General features: G+C 43.2%; 1 protein-coding gene across 4 annotated transcripts in view; it reads left to right on the top strand.

The window, feature by feature from the left end:
* The window catches only part of C7H1orf112 (chromosome 7 C1orf112 homolog), a 674,745-nt gene that overhangs the window by 136,295 nt on the left and 517,524 nt on the right, over positions 1–20,926 (top strand). For all 4 annotated transcript variants that reach the window (XR_006390915.1, XM_044302156.1, XM_044302158.1 and 1 more), the window contains 2 exons: positions 11,688–11,752; positions 18,241–18,389. Coding sequence is in view for 3 of the 4 variants with exons in the window: in XM_044302156.1 (XP_044158091.1) it covers positions 11,688–11,752; positions 18,241–18,389 (214 nt within the window). In the remaining variant the exon portion in view is untranslated. The remainder of the gene's footprint in view (positions 1–11,687; positions 11,753–18,240; positions 18,390–20,926) is intronic.

Raw genomic sequence — 20,926 nt, forward strand, 5'->3', positions numbered from 1 at the left:
AAATACCCCCTTGTAATGCCCCCAGTTGAGCTAATGTCCCCATAGTGCCCCAAAAAATGTGCCAGTATAAAATACCCCTATATAGTGCCCCCAGTAACTTCCCCCATAGTGCTCCTCTCCCCCCTTCCTGCTAGTGCCCCCCCAAAATGTACCAGTATAAAATGCCCCATATATAGTGCCCCAGTAGATGCCGCTCAGTGTCCGGCCTCTGATAGGCTGCCGGCCTAGTGTCCCCCATAATGCCCCCCAATAATGTGCCAGTAAGTGCCCCTATCATGTGCCAGTATCAAGTGCCTCTCCCCCCCCACATGTCCCAGTATCATAGTGCCATCTCCCCCCATGTGCCAGTATCAAGTGCCTCTCTCCTTCCCACCCCCCATGTGCCAGTATCAAGTGCCTCTCTCCTCCCCATGTCCCAGTATCATAGTGCCATCTCCCCCCCCCCCCCACTAAAAAGTGCCAATATCAAGTGCCTCTCTCCCTCCCCCCTCCCTATGTGCCAGTATCAGGTGCCCCCCCCCCCATGTGCCAGTATCAAGTGCCAACCCCCCCTCTCCCCTCCAGGTGCCAGTATCAGGTGCCTCCCCCCCCCCCCCCCATGTCCCAGTATCATAGTGCCATCTCCCCCCCCCCCACCACCACCACAAAAAAAGTGCCAGTATCAAGTGCCTCTCTCCCTCCCCCCCCCCCCCCCAATGCCAGTATCAGGTGCCTCTCTCCCTCCCCCCCCCATGCCAGTATCAGGTGCCAACCCCACTCCCATGTGCCAGTATCAGGTGCCAACCCCCCCCCCCCCCCCCAGGTGCCAGTATCAGTATCAGGTGCCAACCCCCCTCCCCCCATGTGCCAGTATCAGGTGCCTTCCGCTCCCCCATGGCAGTAACAGTCGGGTATTAAAAAAAAAATAATAAACACTTCTACTTACCTCCATGTCAGCGATGCGATGCGATGCAGCCTCTTCCTGTGTCCCGCCTTGTATTCTGTCCCGCCCTGTATGCCCTTATATGGAGTCAGTGCTTGTATTTGAGAAAAGAGTCTGCTGGGATTCGAACCCAGGACCTTCTGCTTCAGAGGCAGAGCAGCTATCCACTAGACCATAAGAGCTGCCTTGAGGCTGAGTGAAAAAATATGAGACTTCTACTGTTATAGCTGGCTAAGTGTACATCTATACACATGGCAGCTGTTCATATATAGACATGTAGCAGAGCTGAATGTGCAGGGACAGCTGTCATATACAGATATAGCAGTGCTAGGTGTGTTTGGGCAGCTGTCATGTGTATAGATGTATTTTTTTTTTTTTACAGTCAGTTGTAATGCAGCCTTTATGGCTGTGAGGGTAAATGCTTTGCCACTGATTCACTTATAGATTGGAGGTTGTGGGTTCGAATCCCAGACCAGGAGACTTTTAGCAGACAGTAAAATTAGATCACTCTAGCGGCTGTGAAGGGGCCCTGAACACGATATTTATCTAACTTCAAAATAAACTGTCACACACGCTGCTTGGGGCGCCGGGCCCCCTTGGCAGCCCGGGCCCCGAAGCAGCTGCTTCCCCTGCTTCCCCGGTAGTTACGCCACTGATTGGAACCAATCACATGCCTTTAAGGTGGATTTAACTATGTGAGTATCACTTATAACCTTTTGTTTAGATGATCCATTGCCTACTAGAAGCCCTCCAAAAGGGGTACCGTGATGTGCTTGTTCAGGTCAACCCAGGGTTCGTTCAATGTACCCTTAACCCAGCCTACAAACCTAGCTAGGAGGACTGCATTATTGTAAAGTTCAGGATCAGGCATGCCTATCCCACCAAAATGTTTGGGCTTCTTTAGGGTCGCGAAAGAAATCTGAGCTTTCTTACCAGCCCAGATAAAAGATCTAATCATTCGATTGAATGAAATATAAAATGATTTGGGCACCGGAATTGGTAAGACTTGTTTGAGATAGGTCATTCTAGGAATAATAAGTGAAGTCACTATATTCTTCCTACCGAACCAGGACAATAGGAAGTTATTGAGGGATGAGAGTTGGTCTTTTATTGAGTTTAGGAGTGGAGTATAGTTTAGGCGGAACAAAGTGTCAGGATCGGGCCCTATTTTGATTCCCAGATAGGTAATATGTGGATTATCCCAGTTAAATGGTGAATTCGATCTGAGTTTATTAACCAAAGGGGAGGGAAAACCAACATTAAGAACATGAGATTTTGCTGCGTTAATTTTAAAGTTAGAAAGCCTACCGAAGATTCCCAGAATACGTTCAATGTGAGGAAAAGCAATGATCAGGTTCGTAAACATAATAAGCAGGTCGTCAGCAAATGCTGCAACCTTATGGCTATGTCTACCAACACTTACCCCCTGGATTCCCCCCTTCCTCCTAATAGCTTGTAAAAGGGATTCCATGACCAAAACAAATAGAAGAGGGGAGAGGGGACATCCCTGCCTAGTCCCATTATGTATAGCGAAGGATGAGGACAAAGAATTGTTTACGATTACAGAGGCTGAAGCATTTGCGTATAGGGAGAAGACTGCGTTTAGGAACTTTTCCGGAATCCCAAATGTGAGCAAAACTTTACTCTTAAAATCCCAGCCCACTCTGTCAAATGCCTTCTCAGCATCAGTGCTGAGAAGGATCAGAGGGCTCTTGGATCTTTTTGCATGATAAATGCAGTTTAGGACTCTAGTCGTATTATCCTTACCCTCCCTACCCCTAACGAAACCTACTTGATCCTTTTGAATTAAAGTGGGAAGGAGGGAGGACAGATGAGAAGCCATTAATTTAGCTAGAATTTTTAAGTCCAGATTCAGCAAAGAAATGGGATGATAACTCGCACAGTCGGAGCCATCTTTCCCTTCTTTATGAATCAAAGATATGTGAGCCTTCGTCATATCTGTAGTCATATTAGAGCCATTTAAAGCACTATTACATACTTCCAACAGATAGGGGCTTAGAATATTGGAAAGAGACCTATAGTATGATGCTGGGAGTCCATCCGGGCCAGGGCATTTTCCTCTAGGAAGCTGCTTAATAGTGTCTTCCAATTCCTAAAGAGTGAAGGGGGCCTGTAACAGTTGGGCCTGTTCCGTGGACAGTGAGGGTAAGGATAAGGATTGTAAAGGACGTTATTGAGTAGTTATATGGGAAAGGGTATTGTACTTTTTCATCCGAATTTTTCTGGTTATACAGAGAATGATAAAAAAATAAAAATAAATTGGGCCGCTATATCAGTTGTGGTATAGACTAGTTCACCACTAGAAGTCTTGATCTGATGGATATAGTTTTGGGCTTTTCTTTATTTAATCCGCTGCATCATAAATTTGGATGCTCTATCACCATGTAATATTTAAACGTGCCTGTAGATAGTATTTGGCTGAGGTAGAGTCTAGAATCTTTTTTAAGGCCTCCCTTAAAGCAGTTAATTCAATGAGGTGCGAATCTAATAAAGATTGTTTATGGAGGGTTTCCAATTTCTGGATTCTAGTTAGTAAGGAGTCTACTCCGGGCTTTTCTATCTTTTTTGGCTTTTGCTCCCATTGAGATAAAATGACCTCTCATGAATGCTTTATGGGCATCCCATAAAACATGGCAGGAGTTGACTGAATTGTGATTGAGAGTAAAATATTCCCTTAATGCTCCTTGTGTCTGGGATAAAGGATCACCTGGGCCAATTAATTGTTCATTTAGCCGCCATCTAAATGGACGAGGTTCCATATTTGCGGCAGATAATAACAAGAAGATAGGGGCATGATCAGATAGGTGTATAGTTCCAATGCTGGCCTGGCTGCAGAACTGGAGATGCTCCTTCGACGTGAATAAATAATCCAATCTGTGATAGGACCCATGCACGTGGGAGAAAAATGAGTGGTCTCTTTCATTAGGATTAAAAAGCCTCCATACATCGCATACAGACAAATTGTGCAATGCTTTCTTGAGACGTCTAAGCTCTTTGATAGTTATTGGTGGTCTTTTGGAAGTGGAATCGATGCAAGGTTCAAGAGTTAAATTAAAGTCTCCTCCCAATATAACCACTCCCTCTTTGAATGGTTCTAACAGGGAAAGAACCTTTATGATCCATGCAGCCTGGCCAGCGTTGGGAGCATATAGGTTAATGAAAGTGTAGATCTGGTTAGCTATAGTTCCTTTGAGTAACAAGTATCTACCCTCCTGATCCTGGGTGTGACATATATAAGTGAATGGAATATGTTTCCTAAATCCTATGCTTACGCCTCTGGAGGCCGAGGACCCTGAGCCACAATGGTGCCATTCCGCAAATAAGGAATTCTTAAGATTCGGATATTTGTCAAATTTAAAGTGAGTCTCCTGTAGAAATAAGATTGAGCACTTTTCTTTTTTTAAATAAGAGAAAACTTGGCTTCGTTTAGAAGGGGAATTGAATCCCTTCACATTGAAGGACGCTATGCACAAGTCATCCATGCCTCTATGATGTTTGATACAGGCGAATATTATAAAGGGGGGGGCACTCAACCTCCAGAAGCGCAGCATCAATTTGTCCCAAATATCTTGGATATGACTGCACATCCTGTACACAAAGAAAGATACCTGATTGAAAAACAAAAACAACAAAGAAATAAGAAATTAAATGGTAATCAACCGTAAAGATAACACTATAGAGTGTGTTGAACATTTTTGGCAGAGTAATAAAACTCTATCTACTAGGGGGGAGAGAGAAACACTCATTTCGCAATATCCTTCCCTAGGGCACAGAGAACCAGACCTAGGTTCACATGTATAGAAGAAACTCTATATAATCGGAATGCATTTCTAATACCGCATTTCCCATATTCCGGGACATGCGATTCGAACATAAACTGTAGGGAAACTTCTAAGCGAACAGTTATAACATTGAATAAAAAAATTTGAATCTGAGCATCCGCATTCTGTAGTGTTCGCAGTTATAACTATTCTAATGCAGTTCTGTGAAAATTTACAAATCAGTAACAACTTTCCTATCCTTAGGGACATGCAAATTAAACTTGAGTTACAGGAGTTAAACTGAGCGATCAACTAAAAACTCGTAGAGAAACATTCGGATGTTAACACCCGCATTTTGTGATGCTCATGTGAAGATTAATTCTATAGCAGTCCTGCGATTGTATACTTATCAAGAGAGTTTTGCTTCACTCGTCGATCAGAGGCAGTCTTCTCGGGTTGGAAGCATTCATTCTTCTACCTCTTTGCGGCTTTGGGGTACGCGGAGGTTCCCAGGGGATGAAAGATGGCAAATCCGGCAGGGTATTTGTGTTCTGGAGCACCTCCCAATTGTCGATCGCCAACAGCTGGATTTGGAGCTGCGAATAAATCTTCTCCAAGTCTTTAGGTGAAGAGACAAGTAAACGGCGGCCGTCGTGGGAGAATGAGAGTCCGAAAGGGAAGGACCATCGGTATAAAATCTTCTGAGAGCGCAGCCAAATTCGTAAGTGGTTTTAGCGCTCTGCGCTTACGAAGAGTAGTTTGAGCTAAGTCTTGAAATATCGCAATTTCGTTGCCTTCCCACATCAGCGACGGGTTGTTTCTGGCGCCGGAAAGAATCGCTTCCATGACTGGAGAATAAAGAAACTTACAAATAATGTCTCTTAGGGGCTCATTCGGGAGCGGTTTGGGTCTTAAAGCCTTATGAGCCCTTTCGATTATTATCTCATGCGCTTTGTCAGGGCCTAAAAGCTGTAGGCAGAAATATCGCCAGGGCCAACAGATTCAGGAATACCGCTAAATCGAAGGTTATTCCTCCTTCCCCTGTTTTCCTGATCCTCCAGCGCTGTATAGAGTTTATGTGGGCTTGATGTTCAGCCAAGTTAGAAGACACCTCTTTCTGGTGCGCCACGATCTTTTGTTGATTCTTCTCCAAGGTCTCCACTCTGGATCTAATATGGCGAATATCTCCCCTGATAGCAGCTAGTTGGGAGCTGAGGGGTTCTATGGCTTCAGCGAGAGAGTCCTAATAAAACTCCTGGAGATAGGAAGGGCGTCTGGGCTAAGGGAAGCCTCCCTGCCACCTTCAGCACCCATCGGAGCTTGTTGTTTGTTGCCGGCAGCCTTCGGTGTTCTGGGCGCCATTTTAGCTTCTCTTGCCACATATGCAGCGGCAGCCTTGATGAATTTATCCATTTCTCCAGGCTGGGTCTCCGTTTTAGCAGGACCGGAGTGTTCAATATTCTTTTGCCCTCCAATTTTGACCATTTTCGGTCTGGTTAGCTGATGATAAAAGGCTTAGAAGGATATCTAGTTAGCGGAGCAACGCTTCACACAGCCATCTACTCCCAGCTCTGCCCCCTTTGAGTTGCCACCATTCTAACCAGTGTTGATTGCTGCATCCCCGCTACAATGACAATGTACCATTCTTAATTCTGTCACTGGAGTGTGATCGAAAAATGCACAAGTACAAGCACAGGCTATTACTAATGGTGTTCCCACCTGACAACAGGGGCTCAGTGGAAGCACAAGGCAAACGAAGATGAAGAAGTTGCCAACACAGCTGGAGCACGGCCAGCACCTCAGAAGGGAGGGTTAGCATGGCCAAAATGTCGGAAAACTTTGTCCACACGCCCCACAACATCCAGCACCACCAGCTGATATGAAATGTCTTAGCATTTGCGCCACGATCTGGTGCGCCACGATCTTTTGTTGATTCTTCTCCAAGGTCTCCACTCTGGATCTAATATGGCGAATATCTCCCCTGATAGCAGCTAGTTGGGAGCTGAGGGGTTCTATGGCTTCAGCGAGAGAGTCCTAATAAAACTCCTGGAGATAAAAAGGGCGTCTGGGCTAAGGGAAGCCTCCCTGCCACCTTCAGCACCCATCGGAGCTTGTTGTTTGTTGCCGGCAGCCTTTGGTGTTCTGGGCGCCATTTTAGCTTCTCTTGCCACATATGCAGCGGCAGCCTTGATGAATTTATCCATTTCTCCAGGCTGGGTCTCCGTTTTAGCAGGACCGGAGTGTTCAATATTCTTTTGCCCTCCAATTTTGACCATTTTCGGTCTGGTTAGCTGATGATAAAAGGCTTAGAAGGATATCTAGTTAGCGGAGCAACGCTTCACACAGCCATCTACTCCCAGCTCTGCCCCCTTTGAGTTGCCACCATTCTAACCAGTGTTGATTGCTGCATCCCCGCTACAATGACAATGTACCATTCTTAATTCTGTCACTGGAGTGTGATCGAAAAATGCACAAGTACAAGCACAGGCTATTACTAATGGTGTTCCCACCTGACAACAGGGGCTCAGTGGAAGCACAAGGCAAACGAAGATGAAGAAGTTGCCAACACAGCTGGAGCACGGCCAGCACCTCAGAAGGGAGGGTTAGCATGGCCAAAATGTCGAAAAACTTTGTCCACACGCCCCACAACATCCAGCACCACCAGCTGATATGAAATGTCTTAGCAAAAGGCAGCGTATCGGCAACACGGAGGAAAAATACGTGTGCACATGCCTGCATGTACTGACTGATTGGTCTGCCCCATTCAACTTCTGGCTACTCCAAATTGGGAACATGGCCTGAGCTTGCCCTTTACTCCTTGGAGGTGTTGGCCTGCCCTGCGGCCAGTGTGTTGACTGTATGTGTGTTTAGCACGGCAGGAGGGGTGATCACGGATAGGCACATCCTCCTTTCCACAGCCAACATGACAAAATCACGTTACTTAAAATGAACCAGACATCGATCCCCCAGGACCTGTCTGTACCTTGTGCTAAGTAGACAAATATACCGGCTAAACACAGCCATTGTTATACTCGAGCGCATTTTGTGCATTCTCTTTTCCCTTTCCCAATGTTTTGGGGCCTTCGTAAATTTATTTTTAAAAAATATTTTTTTCATCAGACCTGAGGCCAGACCCCCACAAATATCAGGACATTAAATCAGCCCTCCATGTCAGACCTCAGATCAGCCCTTTACTTTAGACCCCCCATCAGACCTCAGACCAGCCCTATAATTTCATTCCCCCATCAGACAAAAAAAACAACTTCTCTTACCTCTCCAATGCCGCACCTCCGCTCCAGGTCCAGCGGTCACTTTAGAAGTCGCACTCCCCTGTGTTCTCTGGCCTCCGCTGCACTGTCACCACGCCCGGCACCTAATGCTTACTAGTGAGCGCTTCCATAATGGATGCGCTCAATAGTATATGCTTTATAAGATGCACAGCCATTTCCCCCCTACTTTTTTTGGTGTGTGTGTGTGTGTGTGTGTATGTGTATATATGTGTATATATATATATATATGTGTGTGTATATATATATATATATATGTATGTGTGAAAGGATTTTAGAGAGGTTTTTCTGGCCTGGAATGCATGGAGACATTAAAGCATATTGTGAATCAAGCCCTCGGTGTCCGATTACAGCCCCTATGCCCCATTTCCGTAGTCCTTTGGTGCCCCTGCCGATTATTGAAATACCCTTTGAGCACATTGGGATGGATTTGGTGGGTCCCCTAATAGTCAGCTGGGGGTCACCAGCATATCTTAGTCATAATTGACTATGCTACCCGTTACCCCAAGGCCATACCTTTGCGCAATACCTCGTCAAAGACCATCGCAAAAGAACTGGTCCAGGTGTTTAGTCGGGTTGGTATTCCAAAAGAAATACTCACAGACCAAGGGACGCCCTTTATGTCTAATGTCATGAAGGAACTTTGCAGGCTTTTTAAAGTTACCCAGCTACGTCAGTCTATCATCCCCAAACTGACGGATTGGTGGAAAGATTTAATAAAACCCTAAAACAAATGCTGAAAACTTTTTGCTTCCATATCTGCTGTTTGCTATAAGGGAGGTACCACAGTTATCCACAGGGTTTTCACCTTTCGAGCTTGTATATGGTAGACATCCACGTGGTTTATTAGATGTGGCTAAAGAAACATGGGAAGGACAGGTCACACCGTACAAAAGTGTAATAGAGCACGTGTCCCAGATGCAGGACAGGATTTTCATCAGTCATGCCAATTGTTAAGGAACATAAGGAATTGGCTCAAGGAGTACAGAAAATGATTTATGATAGAGGGGCCAAGATTCGAACATTTGCACCAGGGGATCGAGTACTAGTTCTCATCCCCACCGTGGAGAGTAAATTCTTGGCTAAATGGAAAGGTCCATTTGAAATAATTGGAAGAGCAGGTGAGGTGAACTATAAAGTATACCAACCAGGTAAAAGGAAGCCAGAACAGATTTACTATATAAGGCTCCATTCACACGTCCGCAAAATGGGTCCGCATCCTTTCCGCAATTTTGCGGAAAGGGTGCGGACCCATTCATTCTCTATGGGGACGGAATGTGCTGTCCGCATCCACATTTGCGGATCCGCACTTCCGCATCCGTGCTTCAGTTTCCCCCAAAAAATAGAACATGTCCTATTCTTGTCCGCAATTGCGGACAAGAACAGGCATATTCTATTATGTCGGCAATGTGCGGTCCGCAAAATGCGGAAAGCACATTGCCGCTTTCCGTGTTTTGCGGATCCGTGTCTCTGTGTATCCGCAAAACACATTGCGGTCGTGTGAATACAGCCTAAATCTGTTAAAACCTTGGAAGGACCGGCCAGTCCTGGCAGCAGCACTTGCTCCAACCATCAATAATGGGGCAGCAATACCTGCTGTCAGAATAGCCGAAACTCTGTCCGATGTCCAAAAGACGGAAGCCAGATTGTTGGTCGCTCAGAACAGAGAATATTTCTTTCAGAAAAGCCGGGACAGACATCACTCATACAACATGACATCATAACTGAACCTTGGGTTAAGGTCCATGTAAAACCTTATAGGATTCCTGAGGCCAGACGAGAAGCAGTCTCAAAAGAAGTAAAAGATATGTTGGAGTTGGGAGTAATTGAGGAGTCTCATAGTGAATGGTCAAGCCCGATTGTGTTAATTCCAAAGCCTGATGGTACCATAAGGTTCTGTAATGATTTTAGGAAGTTAAATACTGTGTCTAAATTCGATGCATACCCTATGCCACGAGTGGACGAACTTATAGACCGACTTGGTACAGCCCGTTACATTATGACCTTAGACCTGACAAAGGGTTATTGGCAAATACCCCTGACGGACGCTGCCAAAAAGAAGACAGCATTTTCCACACCTGACGGCCTATTCCAATATGTAACTATGCCTTTTGGACTACATGGGGCCCCTGCAACATTTCAGCGGCTAATGGACAGAGTGTTGAGACCACAGACAGTACGCGTCTGCTTATCTTGATGATATAGTGATACACAGTGCATACTGGGAAACACACCTACTCAAAGTACAGGCAATGATTGATGATTTGAGGAGAGCAGGGTTGACTGCAAACCCCAAGAAATGTAGCATTGGCCTAGAAGAAGCCAAGTACTTGGGTTACATTATTGGGAGAGGGGTAGTCAAGCCCCAAGATGACAAGATTGAAGCTATACAGAACTGGCCCCGCCCTGTAAATAAAAAACAAGTAAAGGCATATATATATATATATATACAGTACAGACCAAAAGTTTGGATACACCTTCTCATTCAAAGAGTTTTCTTTATTTTCATGACTATGAAAATTGTAGATTCACACTGAATCCCCAACAGTGTCACCAGCAAAACACCCCCACACCATCACACCTCCTCCTCCATGCTTCACGGTGGGAACCAGGCATGTAGAGTGCATCCGTTCACCTTTTCTGCGTCGCACATATTTTTCAACAGGACAAAGACCCCAAACATACCTCCAGGCTGTGTAAGGGCTATTTGACCATGAAGGAGAGTGATGGGGTGCTGCGCCAGATGACCTGGCCTCCAAAGTCACCGGACCTGAACACAATCGAGATGGTTTGGGGTGAGCTGGACCGCAGAGTGAAGGCAAAAGGGCCATCAAGTGCTAAGCATCTCTGGGAACTCCTTCAAGACTGTTGGAAGACCATTTAAGGTGACTACCTCTTGAAGCTCATCAAGAGAATGCCAAGAGTGTGCAAAGCAGTAATCAAAGCAAAAGGTGGCTACTTTGAAGAACCTAGAATATGACATATTTTCAGTTGTTTCACACTCTTTTTTTATGTATATAATTCCACATGTGTTAATTCATAGTTTTGATGCCTTCAGTGTGAATCTACAATTTTCATAGTCATGAAAATAAAGAAAACTCTTTGAATGAGAAGGTGTGTCCAAACTTTTGGTCTGTACTGTATATGTGACCTGCCTGCCACTCAGATGCACAGTAACTGTTTTTCTACCAGAATGGACTAGCTATGCATGTTACTGCACAGTGATGTACACCATGGCAGATTCTCCCTAAAGTTTAATTGAAGGTGTTGAATTAATTTGGATCAATGCAAATCTTTTGGAAAAATTTGGTGAAGCCTCCAAATCGAATTTTTGAAAACTTCGCTCATCTCTATTTGCAGGCCTATACTTATTGATGGCCTGTACTTCATATAGGCCTTCAGTGTCTGATCAGCATGGGTGCAAAGAGCCACTGATCGACTGAATGAATGTACTAGTTTACAGTATCCCTTAATCCTTCACATCTCTGTACATTTGCTTGTGGTACTGGAGCTCACAGCAGACCATTTAAGTGAATGGGACTGAGCTGCTGTGTGCTGCAGTACCAACCTCTGCTAAATGTATGGTGCTGTGCCTGGTGAATGATGGCCTATCCTAAAACTAGTGCATTGATATTACAGACTTAAATATTTAACTGTAATCCAGTTAAACAGATATTTTCTTTTTTTCTGTTACAGGAATTCATGCAATTTATTACAGGATCCTGTGTGTTTCTTCATCAGTTATACCTTCAAATATATTGGTGAGTGCATGATCTGTAAGACTGCTTATATTAACCCCTTCAGCCACCATTACTTAATGGAGTTAGTATGGAGCAGGCTATAGTGAGCTTGCTTCATAAACGGCAGGTTCCAGCTGTATTATACAGCTGGCTCCTGGCCACAATGACAGGGAACTACAGTTCTTGCTGGATACAGCTCTGTGGACAGAAACATAAAAGGTTATGGCTGTCATAAAAAAAAATTCATATGAATTTTTTTTAAAGCAAAAAAAGTCATGTCATTTTTAACGCACAGTGAAAGCATGATGTAAAAAAATTTAAAAAAATTCTGCCCAAAATTTTTGGCAGCATTTTAATTTTTCTTTTTCCAGTTTTACCCCACATTTTCCAATAACGGACATGGTAAATTATATGGTAACCACAAAAAAATACAGATGAAACTCGAAAAATTAGAATGTTGTGCAAAATTTAATTTATTTCAGTAATGCAACTTAACCACTTCAACCCCGCTAGCTAAAACCCCCTTAATGACCAGGCCACTTTTTACACTTCTGCACTACACTACTTTCACCGTTTATCGCTCAGTCATGCAACTTACCACCCAAATGAATTTTACCTCCTTTTCTTCTCACTAATAGAGCTTTCATTTGGTGGTATTTTATTGCTGCTGACATTTTTACAATTTTTTTGTTATTAATCAAAATGTAACTATTTTTGGGCAAAAAAATGACATTTTTCACTTTCAGCTGTAAAATTTTGCAAAAAAAAAAAGATATCCATATATACATTTTTCGCCAAATTTATTGTTCTACATGCCTTTGATTAAAAAAAAAATTTATTTGGGCAAAAAAAAATGGTTTGGGTAAAAGTTATAGCGTTTACAAACTATGGTACAAAAATGTGAATTGCCGCTTTATGAAACGGCTCTGACTTTCTGAGCACCTGTCATGTTTCCTGAGGTTCTAAAATGCCCAAACAGTAGAAAAAACCCACAAATGACCCCATTTTGGAAAGTAGACACCCTAAGGTATTCGCTGATGGGCATAGTGAGTTCATAGAACTTTTTATTTTTTGTCACAAGTTAGCGGAAAATGATGATTTTTTTTTTTCTTACAATGTCTCATATTCCACTAACTTGCGACAAAAAATAAAAAATTCTAGGAACTCACCATGCCCCTCACGGAATACCTTGGGGTGTCTTCTTTCCAAAATGGGGTCACTTGTGGCGTAGTTATACTGCCCTGGCAATTTAGAGGCCCATATGTGTGAGAAGTAGTCTGCAATCGAAATCTGTAAAAAATGACCGGTGAAATCTGAAAGGTGCACTTTGGAATGTGGGTCCCTTTGCCCACCTAGGCTGCAAAAAAGTGTCACACATCTGGTATCGCCGTACTCGGGAGAAGTTGGGGAATGTGTTTTGGGGTGTCATTTTATATATACCCATGCTGGGTGAGAGAAATATCTTGGCAAAATACAACTTTTCCCATTTTGTTATACAAAGTTGGCATTTGACCAAGATATTTATCTCACCCAGCATGGGTATATGTAAAATGACACCCCAAAACACATTCCCCAACTTCTCCTGAGTACGGCGATACCACATGTGTGACACTTTTGCGCATCTAGGCTGCAAAAGTGCCCAAATTCCTTTTAGGAGGGCATTTTTAGACATTTGGATCCATGACTTCTTCTCATGCTTTAGGGCCCCTAAAAAGCCAGGGCAGTATAAATACCCCACATGTGACCCCACTTTGGAAAGAAGACACCCCAAGGTATTCAATGAGGGGCATAGCGAGTTCATAGAAATGTATTTTTTTTTGCATAAGTTAGCGGAAATTGATTTTTTTTTAGTTTTTTCTCACAAAGTCTCACTTTCTGCTAACTTAGGACAAAAATGTAAATCTTTCATGGACTCAATATGCCCCTCAGCGAATACCTTGGGGGGTGTCTTCTTTCCAAAATGGGGTCAGTTGTGGGGTGTTTGTACTGCCCTGGCATTTGAGGGTCTCCGCAATCATTACATGTATGGCCAGCATTAGGCGTTTCTGCTATTCTCCTTATATTGAGCATACAGGTAATGAGATTTAATTTTTTTCCGTTCAGCCTCAGCCACATATTTCTTCATTCGCATCGATCAATGTGGATGAAAAAAATCTCTGCCCAAAAAAAAAAAGGAGGGGAAAGGCGTCTGCCAGGACATAGGAGCTACACCCGACATCCATACCCACTTAGCTCGTATGCCCTGGCAAACCAGATTTCTCCATTTACATCAATCGATGTGGATGAATAAATCATTGCCGGGAATTTTTATTTTTATTTTTTTTATATACAAAGTGTTTGCCAAAGCATAGGAACGCCGCCTCCTCCTCAGCTCGTATGCCTTGGCAAACGTATCTGTTACTGCAGAGTAGAAATCTCTTCTTGCACCGCCGCATACACCGACTTGCGTGTCATCTGACAGCAGCACAATGCTTCTGTCAAAATGCACATCAGTGCTGCAGCTAGTCGATCGGTTGGTCCACCTGGAAGGTGAAAAAACCAGGCTGCAACGCAATAATTTTATTAACTTTGGAACAGAACATATAAACTTTAACTTTTTGAACTAAACATTAACCTTTTTGCTTTATAGAACAAACCTCTCCTTCCCCATGGGTCAATGTGCAAAGCGCAAATCGCCCAAAGATGTGGCGAAGTGCGTCATGCACTTTGTCCCAGGTGAAAGGAGACGTTTGCAGCAGCTGTGAGTGAATGGGCCCTAATAGCCCTGTGTGCCTGTCCTGGTGAGATGATCCCTATGCTAGGTGTACCTGTGTGTGGTACTTCCGGAAACACTTCCCTAAGCATAGGGCAGGGTAGTCAGGACAGAAATAGCGGGTGTCACGCCTTATTCCACTCCTGCTACAGACACGACATCTTTTTCGGGGTGACGGTTGGGTTGAGGTACCAGCAACGACATTGGAGAAATGTCGCTCGTGTAGACGGCTAACTACACTGGTGGATGGGGCCACGGAACCTCCTGGGTACAGGAGGCTCTCTATGATCTCTTCCTGAAATTTGAGGAAGGATCGTGTTCTCCCAGCCTTACTGTAGAGAACAAAACTATTATACAGAGCCAATTGAATCAAATATACAGACACCTTCTTATTCCAGCGTCTGGTTCTAAGGGAAACTAAATACGGAGACAACATCTGGTCATTGAAGTCCACCCCTCCCATGTGAAGGTTATAGTCGTGGACTGAGAGGAGCTTTTCAATGACACGGGTTGCTCGCTCAATTTGTATTGTCGTGTCTGCGTGAATGGAGGAGAGCATGTAAGCTTGTCTCTCCATTTCACCGCGAGCAGTTCTTCGTTACACAGTGCGGCCCTCTGCCCCCTTGCAAGACGGGTGCTAACGAGCCCAATCCGTTCTAGAAACAAATGCCTAAAGAGGGCCACACTTGTGTAGAAATTGTCCACATAAAGATGGTACCCCTTGCCGAATAAGGGTGACACCAAGTCCCAGACTATCTTCCCACTGCTCCCCAGGTAGTCAGGGCAACCGGCCGGCTCCAGGGTCTGATCTTTTCCCTCATAGACACAAAATTTGTGGGTATAGCCTGTGGCCCTTTCACAGAGCTTATACAATTTGACCCCATACCGGGCGCGCTTGCTTGGGATGTATTGTTTGAAGCCAAGGCGCCCGGTAAAATGTATCAGGGACTCGTCTACACAGATTCTTTCTACAGGTTCATATTCTGACCCGCTAGATTCATCAGATGAGGGTTCCCATTCCTCATCCGACTGGGTCAGAAGCCTGTAGGCCTCTTCAGAAGAATACCCCCTGTTTGACATTTGGGCAACTAAATTTAGGGGTATTCCCTGAGACTACCCAAGAAAAAAAGCAAGCCTGTCTTACAAATGGGAGGCTAGCGAAGTATCGGAGGCTGCTGCGGTTGATAAAAAATATCCAAACTGATTTTTTTTTTATTGCCGCAGCGCGTGTAAAGTGAATGTGCAGTGATCAAAAAAAAAAAAAAAATTTTTTGTCACTGCTGTGGGCCGGGCATGGGTGAACGCACGTGTGGGCGACCGATCAGGCCTGATCGGGCAAACACTGCGTTTTGGGTGGAGGGTGAACTAAAGTGACACTAATACAATTATAGATCTGACCGTGATCAGTTTTGATTACTTCCAGATACTATAAAAGTACAAATGCTGATTAGCGATAAGCTAATCAGCGAATAACGGACTGTGGTGCGGTGGGCTGGGCGCTAACTGATCCCTAAATTACCTAACAAAGGGGCCTACACTATACCTAAAACCTAACGGTCAATACCAGTGAAAAAAATATGTGACAGTTTGCACTGATCACTTTTTTCCTTTCACTAGTGATTGACAGGGGTGATCAAAGGGTTAATTGGGGTTCAGGGGGGTGATCTGGGGCTAGTATGTAGTGTTGGTGTACTCACTGTGTAGCCTGCTACTCTGCTTGATCCAACCGACGAAAAGGACCAGCAGAGGAGCAGGGCAGCCATATAACAGATCATATTTACAAATATGATCTGCTATATGGCTTCTGATTGGATTTTTTTTAAATCAGCAACCTGCCAGCCGCGATCATTGGCTGGCAGGTTGCTGAGGAAATGCTCCTTCACGAAATGCCGGCCCACGATGCGCATGCGCGGGCCGGCTGTGTCCGAAATCTAGCGTCTCGCGAGATGACGCACGGATGCGTCCAGGAGGAATAAATCAACCACCTCCCGCATGTAATGAGTCTATCTCATATATTAGTTTCACCTTTTAAGTTGCATTACTGAAATATATTAACTTTTGCACAATATTCTATTTTTTTGAGTTTCACCTGTAAACCCTGCTATGGTTATATGAATGTAAAATTAAAACGGTTAGAGCTATTGGAATGTGAGGATGAAAAAATTGTACTTTCAAGGTTAAAGAGGTTGCGTGAGAAATTTGAAAACTTTCAGTGGAGCAGTGGGACATTTACAACAAAGAATAAAGCTTTTCTCACCTGCTGAAGGTTCCTCTGTTCCCACACTGCTTGTCTGTTCTCATACCTTCTGGTGATGACGTCATGTTTGATCTTTCATGTGACCAGTCAGCTAATCACTGACCTTGGCAGTCATGTGTGCACAAACAGCATGTAAATGCTGAGAACATTGATTAGCTGAATAGTCATGTGAATCCCTGGGACCAAAGCTAAAGTGCTTGAACGGAGGGATCTGTACAATGTAAGTAAAGGTTTTTTCTTTGTTTTGTTAGCCGCTCTGCTCCCCTAAAAGTTCTTAAAAATCTCGAACAACCCTTTCAAGGAAAATCAAAATCTAACAAAATCTTATAGGTGATAGTAAGAGTCACTTCACAGATGGCATTTTTTCTTATTATTATTTTCTTATTTACCACTTGTAAATGTTCTACTGTCTGTAATGGTGATAAATGTGATGTCTCCCTCCCTGCAATAACTTTGGCCTGTTAAAGGGGTTATCCAAGTTCTATACCGTTCCCCCCCCATATACCTGGGCCCCTTGCGATGTGGGTTCCAGGGAGCTATCGAAGTACAACTTTTGTGTGATGGGCCTGGGCATATGGTGGGCCCTTATAGAACTTGTATAAGCCCTTTAAAGCACATCATCTTAAATTAGTAACAGGCTCTTGTAGTAATATATCTGTATTTTATAATGTTTTATGTTTTCATTCTTGATTAATTATGTTTGACATCACAACTTTGAAAAAACGTGGCATATAAAGCTAGGTGCAGCTTTTTTTTTTAAATGGATTACAAAGTTGAAGGATGAAAATTTATAAAAGCTTTGTCAGTTTTCTGGGATGCAAATTTGTCATGTGTTATTTGCTTTTGCTTGTCATATATATATATATTTTTTTTTTTTAATGTGGGCGTGGATTAGCTGAATAGTGAGAGGCAGACCCGAGACTGTTGTAATCTTTCCCAACCATTTGTGGTGGACAGTCAGCCCAAGATGTACACTTCTTAATAAATTCTTATTGTGATGTTCTTTTATCGAAGACTGACTTATGAAACATCGTCTGGCTAATGTGTTCATCAGCAGTCTGCACACATCAGACAGTAACAAAGGAAATTGATTTGGATTCTCAAGGTTGAATGTTAAAAAGTGATTGGCAGGATACTTGAGTGGTAGGTTTGGATGTACTGCAATCTGCAATTACTAGGAATCCATCTTAAATGGTTTATAAGCTCTCAGGAGTGCAGAGGTGCGGCTACTCAATCAAAATTAAATGTGATGGAAAAAGGGCAGTTTATACTACATGTATGTTAAAAAGTGCTGAATGTAGAATACATGCTTATTTTTTATTTTGTAAAGACCTATTGTTTTTTTTTTTACCCCACAATAAGTACAATGCACTAATAAATATCCCCACATCTGGCAAGAATAAAACAAAATTAAATGTGGATTGGTCATACCATAGGGAAAGACATTTGCATACAAAATGTGTTAAATAGTTTTGTTTACTCCTGCTTTTGTCTCTTTAGCTCATTTCCTCCAAGTCTGTTTGCAGTGTCCATGTCTGATATTCATAAAAAAGAAATAAGCAATGTATTTCTAGTGGTTCTTGAAGCACTTATTTCCCAGCTATTGTCCTCCAGGTCATTTATAGAATTGGTCTTGAATGCATTTCAAGGTAAGACATGTTTTTGTTTCCAGAATCTAACACAAGCTTTTACACTAAAACCTAAAAATTACAGAATGTTTTGCGACAACCTGGATAGTCTGAATCAGCACTGCAATATATTATGCAGCCTACACGTCTTTTGTTTTAGTAAATGGTAGTTGGCACTCCTACTAATCAGCACTTATCGGCAACAACGTATAAAAGTATGTCCTTTATTCAGCCATATAAAGATAAAATACCCAAACATGCATGACATAAGTGTATGACAGTCCACCTGTAAAGATTGCTTAGCATTCACACTTGTTAAAATCATAAAGAACCGCAGGGCTTTCGCAATTGCAGAATTAAAAACAGTATTGGGACAATGCCACCTTTTTTCTATGGCTGTTAACCTCCTATATTTCAGGATAAAAATAAATAAAAAAATATACAAAAAATAAAAAATATACTATGGAGAGTTATAAACTTCCTTTATAAACTTTCAGTTTATGCTCTTAAAGGGGTTGCCTCATCTCAGACAATGGGGGCATATCTCTAGGATATGCCCCCATTGTCTTGTAGGTGCTGGTCCCACCTCTGGGACCCACACCTATTTTGGAAATTAAGCACTGCAAAGTGGTGGCTGGAGGACTCTGGTCCGGCCACCACTAAGCGCTGTTCCCATAGAAGGGATTTGGAGCGCACTGCACATGATGGCCACCACTCCTATTCACTTCTATGGGTCCGACAGAAATGGCCTATTTTCAACGGCCCCATAGAAAATGAACAGAGGCCGGCTGCGCATGCACAGTGCGCCCTTCACCAATTTCGGGGCTCCATTCTTGATATACACCTTTCAGACAATGGGGGCATAGCCTAGCGCTATGTCCCTGTTTTCAGAGGTGAGAACCACTTGTCACAGTATAGTTGCGCTGTCAACTTCCTCATGCTGATAATGTCCATTTGATTTGAATACCACGTGGTAGTGTGGCGACTGTTGCAGCGTTCGCACTACCCCTCTTATGCTTCCATGTGTTGGGCTTGCTGACAGCCTTGTGTGATACAATCGGCGAGGCCAGCAGGTATAGACCTCCCGATCAGCTGCGGCTTCTTATTTGTCTATACCGCCATGCTCTGTTATGGAACGCTAGATTCACAGGTACACACCTCCTGATTAGCTGCCTCCACTGTCTTTGGGACAGTTGGTATAGTCAACAATAGTGTGCCTTTTGGTCTGCTGTTGTGTGTTTTTATTTAGATAGTCTCTCACATCTGCTAGATCTCTGATTAGTACTGTACATTTTACTGATTGTATCTGTGCTCAGCTCAAGCTTCTTTTTTTTATTGAAGGAAAAATTATTTTTTGTTTACCCTAATTTTAGTTGAAATTTATTACAAAACCCTTCATGTTTAACCCCTTGAAGACCCTGCCAGTTTTCACCTTTAAGGTGCAGGCCATTTTTAGCAAATCTGATTTGTCACTTTATGTGGTGATAACTTTAAAATGCCTTTACTCATCCAGGCAATTCTGAGATTGTTTTCTCATTACATATTGTACTTCATGACAGTGGTAAATTTGAATCCAAATATTGCATTTTTATTTATAAAAAAAAAATTGGGAAAAATTAGCAAATTTCAATTTCTCTACTTTTTTTTTTTTATTATTTCCAAAGGCTTTTTATTGTTTTTCAATGCATTATATGGAGTCTTGTAGGTGTATAGTAACATAGACTGGTTTTAAATATCGCTTCCTGGTGTGCTACACAGCGGAAAGCAGTGATAATAGTATGAAAGGCAGTATGCCATTGGTCAAATGATAATGACTTTTGCAGGTCGGTTTCCCACTTCACCAAAGGAGAGGGCTTGTTCCATGCTTTTCCCTGGACGATGAGATTATAGAAGAGAGAGATACCTCCCACCTAGGGATTCCCTCATAGAAGTATCATAGGGTTACTTTAGGGATGTGTAGTGAGGTTCCCTCATTTCTCCCCAGCAAGAATCTAATCTGCAGGAACTTATTACATTCCCTATGGTGAATATGGTAGTTCTCATGTATGTAGGAAAAGGACAACATTTTGTCTGGACCCATCATATCCTGGGCTGTTTTAATGCCCTGGGTAGTCCAGGTCTGGATATCTAGACCCGGGACATGGTAACATAGTACATAAGGCCAAAAAAAGACATTTGTCCATCCAGTTCGACCTGTCATCCTGCAAGTTGATCCAGAGGAAGGCAAAAAAAACCTGTGAGGTAAAAGCCAATTTTCCTCACTTTAAGGGAATAAGAAATTCCTTCCCGACTACAATCAGGCAATCAGAATAACTCCCTGGATCAACGACCCCTCTCTAGTAGCTATAGCCTGTGATATTTTTGCACTCCAGAAATACATCCAGGCTCCTCTTGAATTCCTTTATTGTACTCGTGGTCCTCTTGTCAGTTGACAAGTCTAAATAGTTTTTACAGGCTATTACAGATACCTGCACCGTGGACAGAGGGGATGTATATAGACCTAACCACCATGCCGTCCCCATCAGCAGGAAGCAAAGGGTAGAGAGCTTAAGCGAGGT

Source organism: Bufo gargarizans, chromosome 7 (genome assembly GCF_014858855.1).
Source record: "Bufo gargarizans isolate SCDJY-AF-19 chromosome 7, ASM1485885v1, whole genome shotgun sequence".
NCBI classification, from domain to species: Eukaryota; Metazoa; Chordata; class Amphibia; order Anura; family Bufonidae; genus Bufo; species Bufo gargarizans.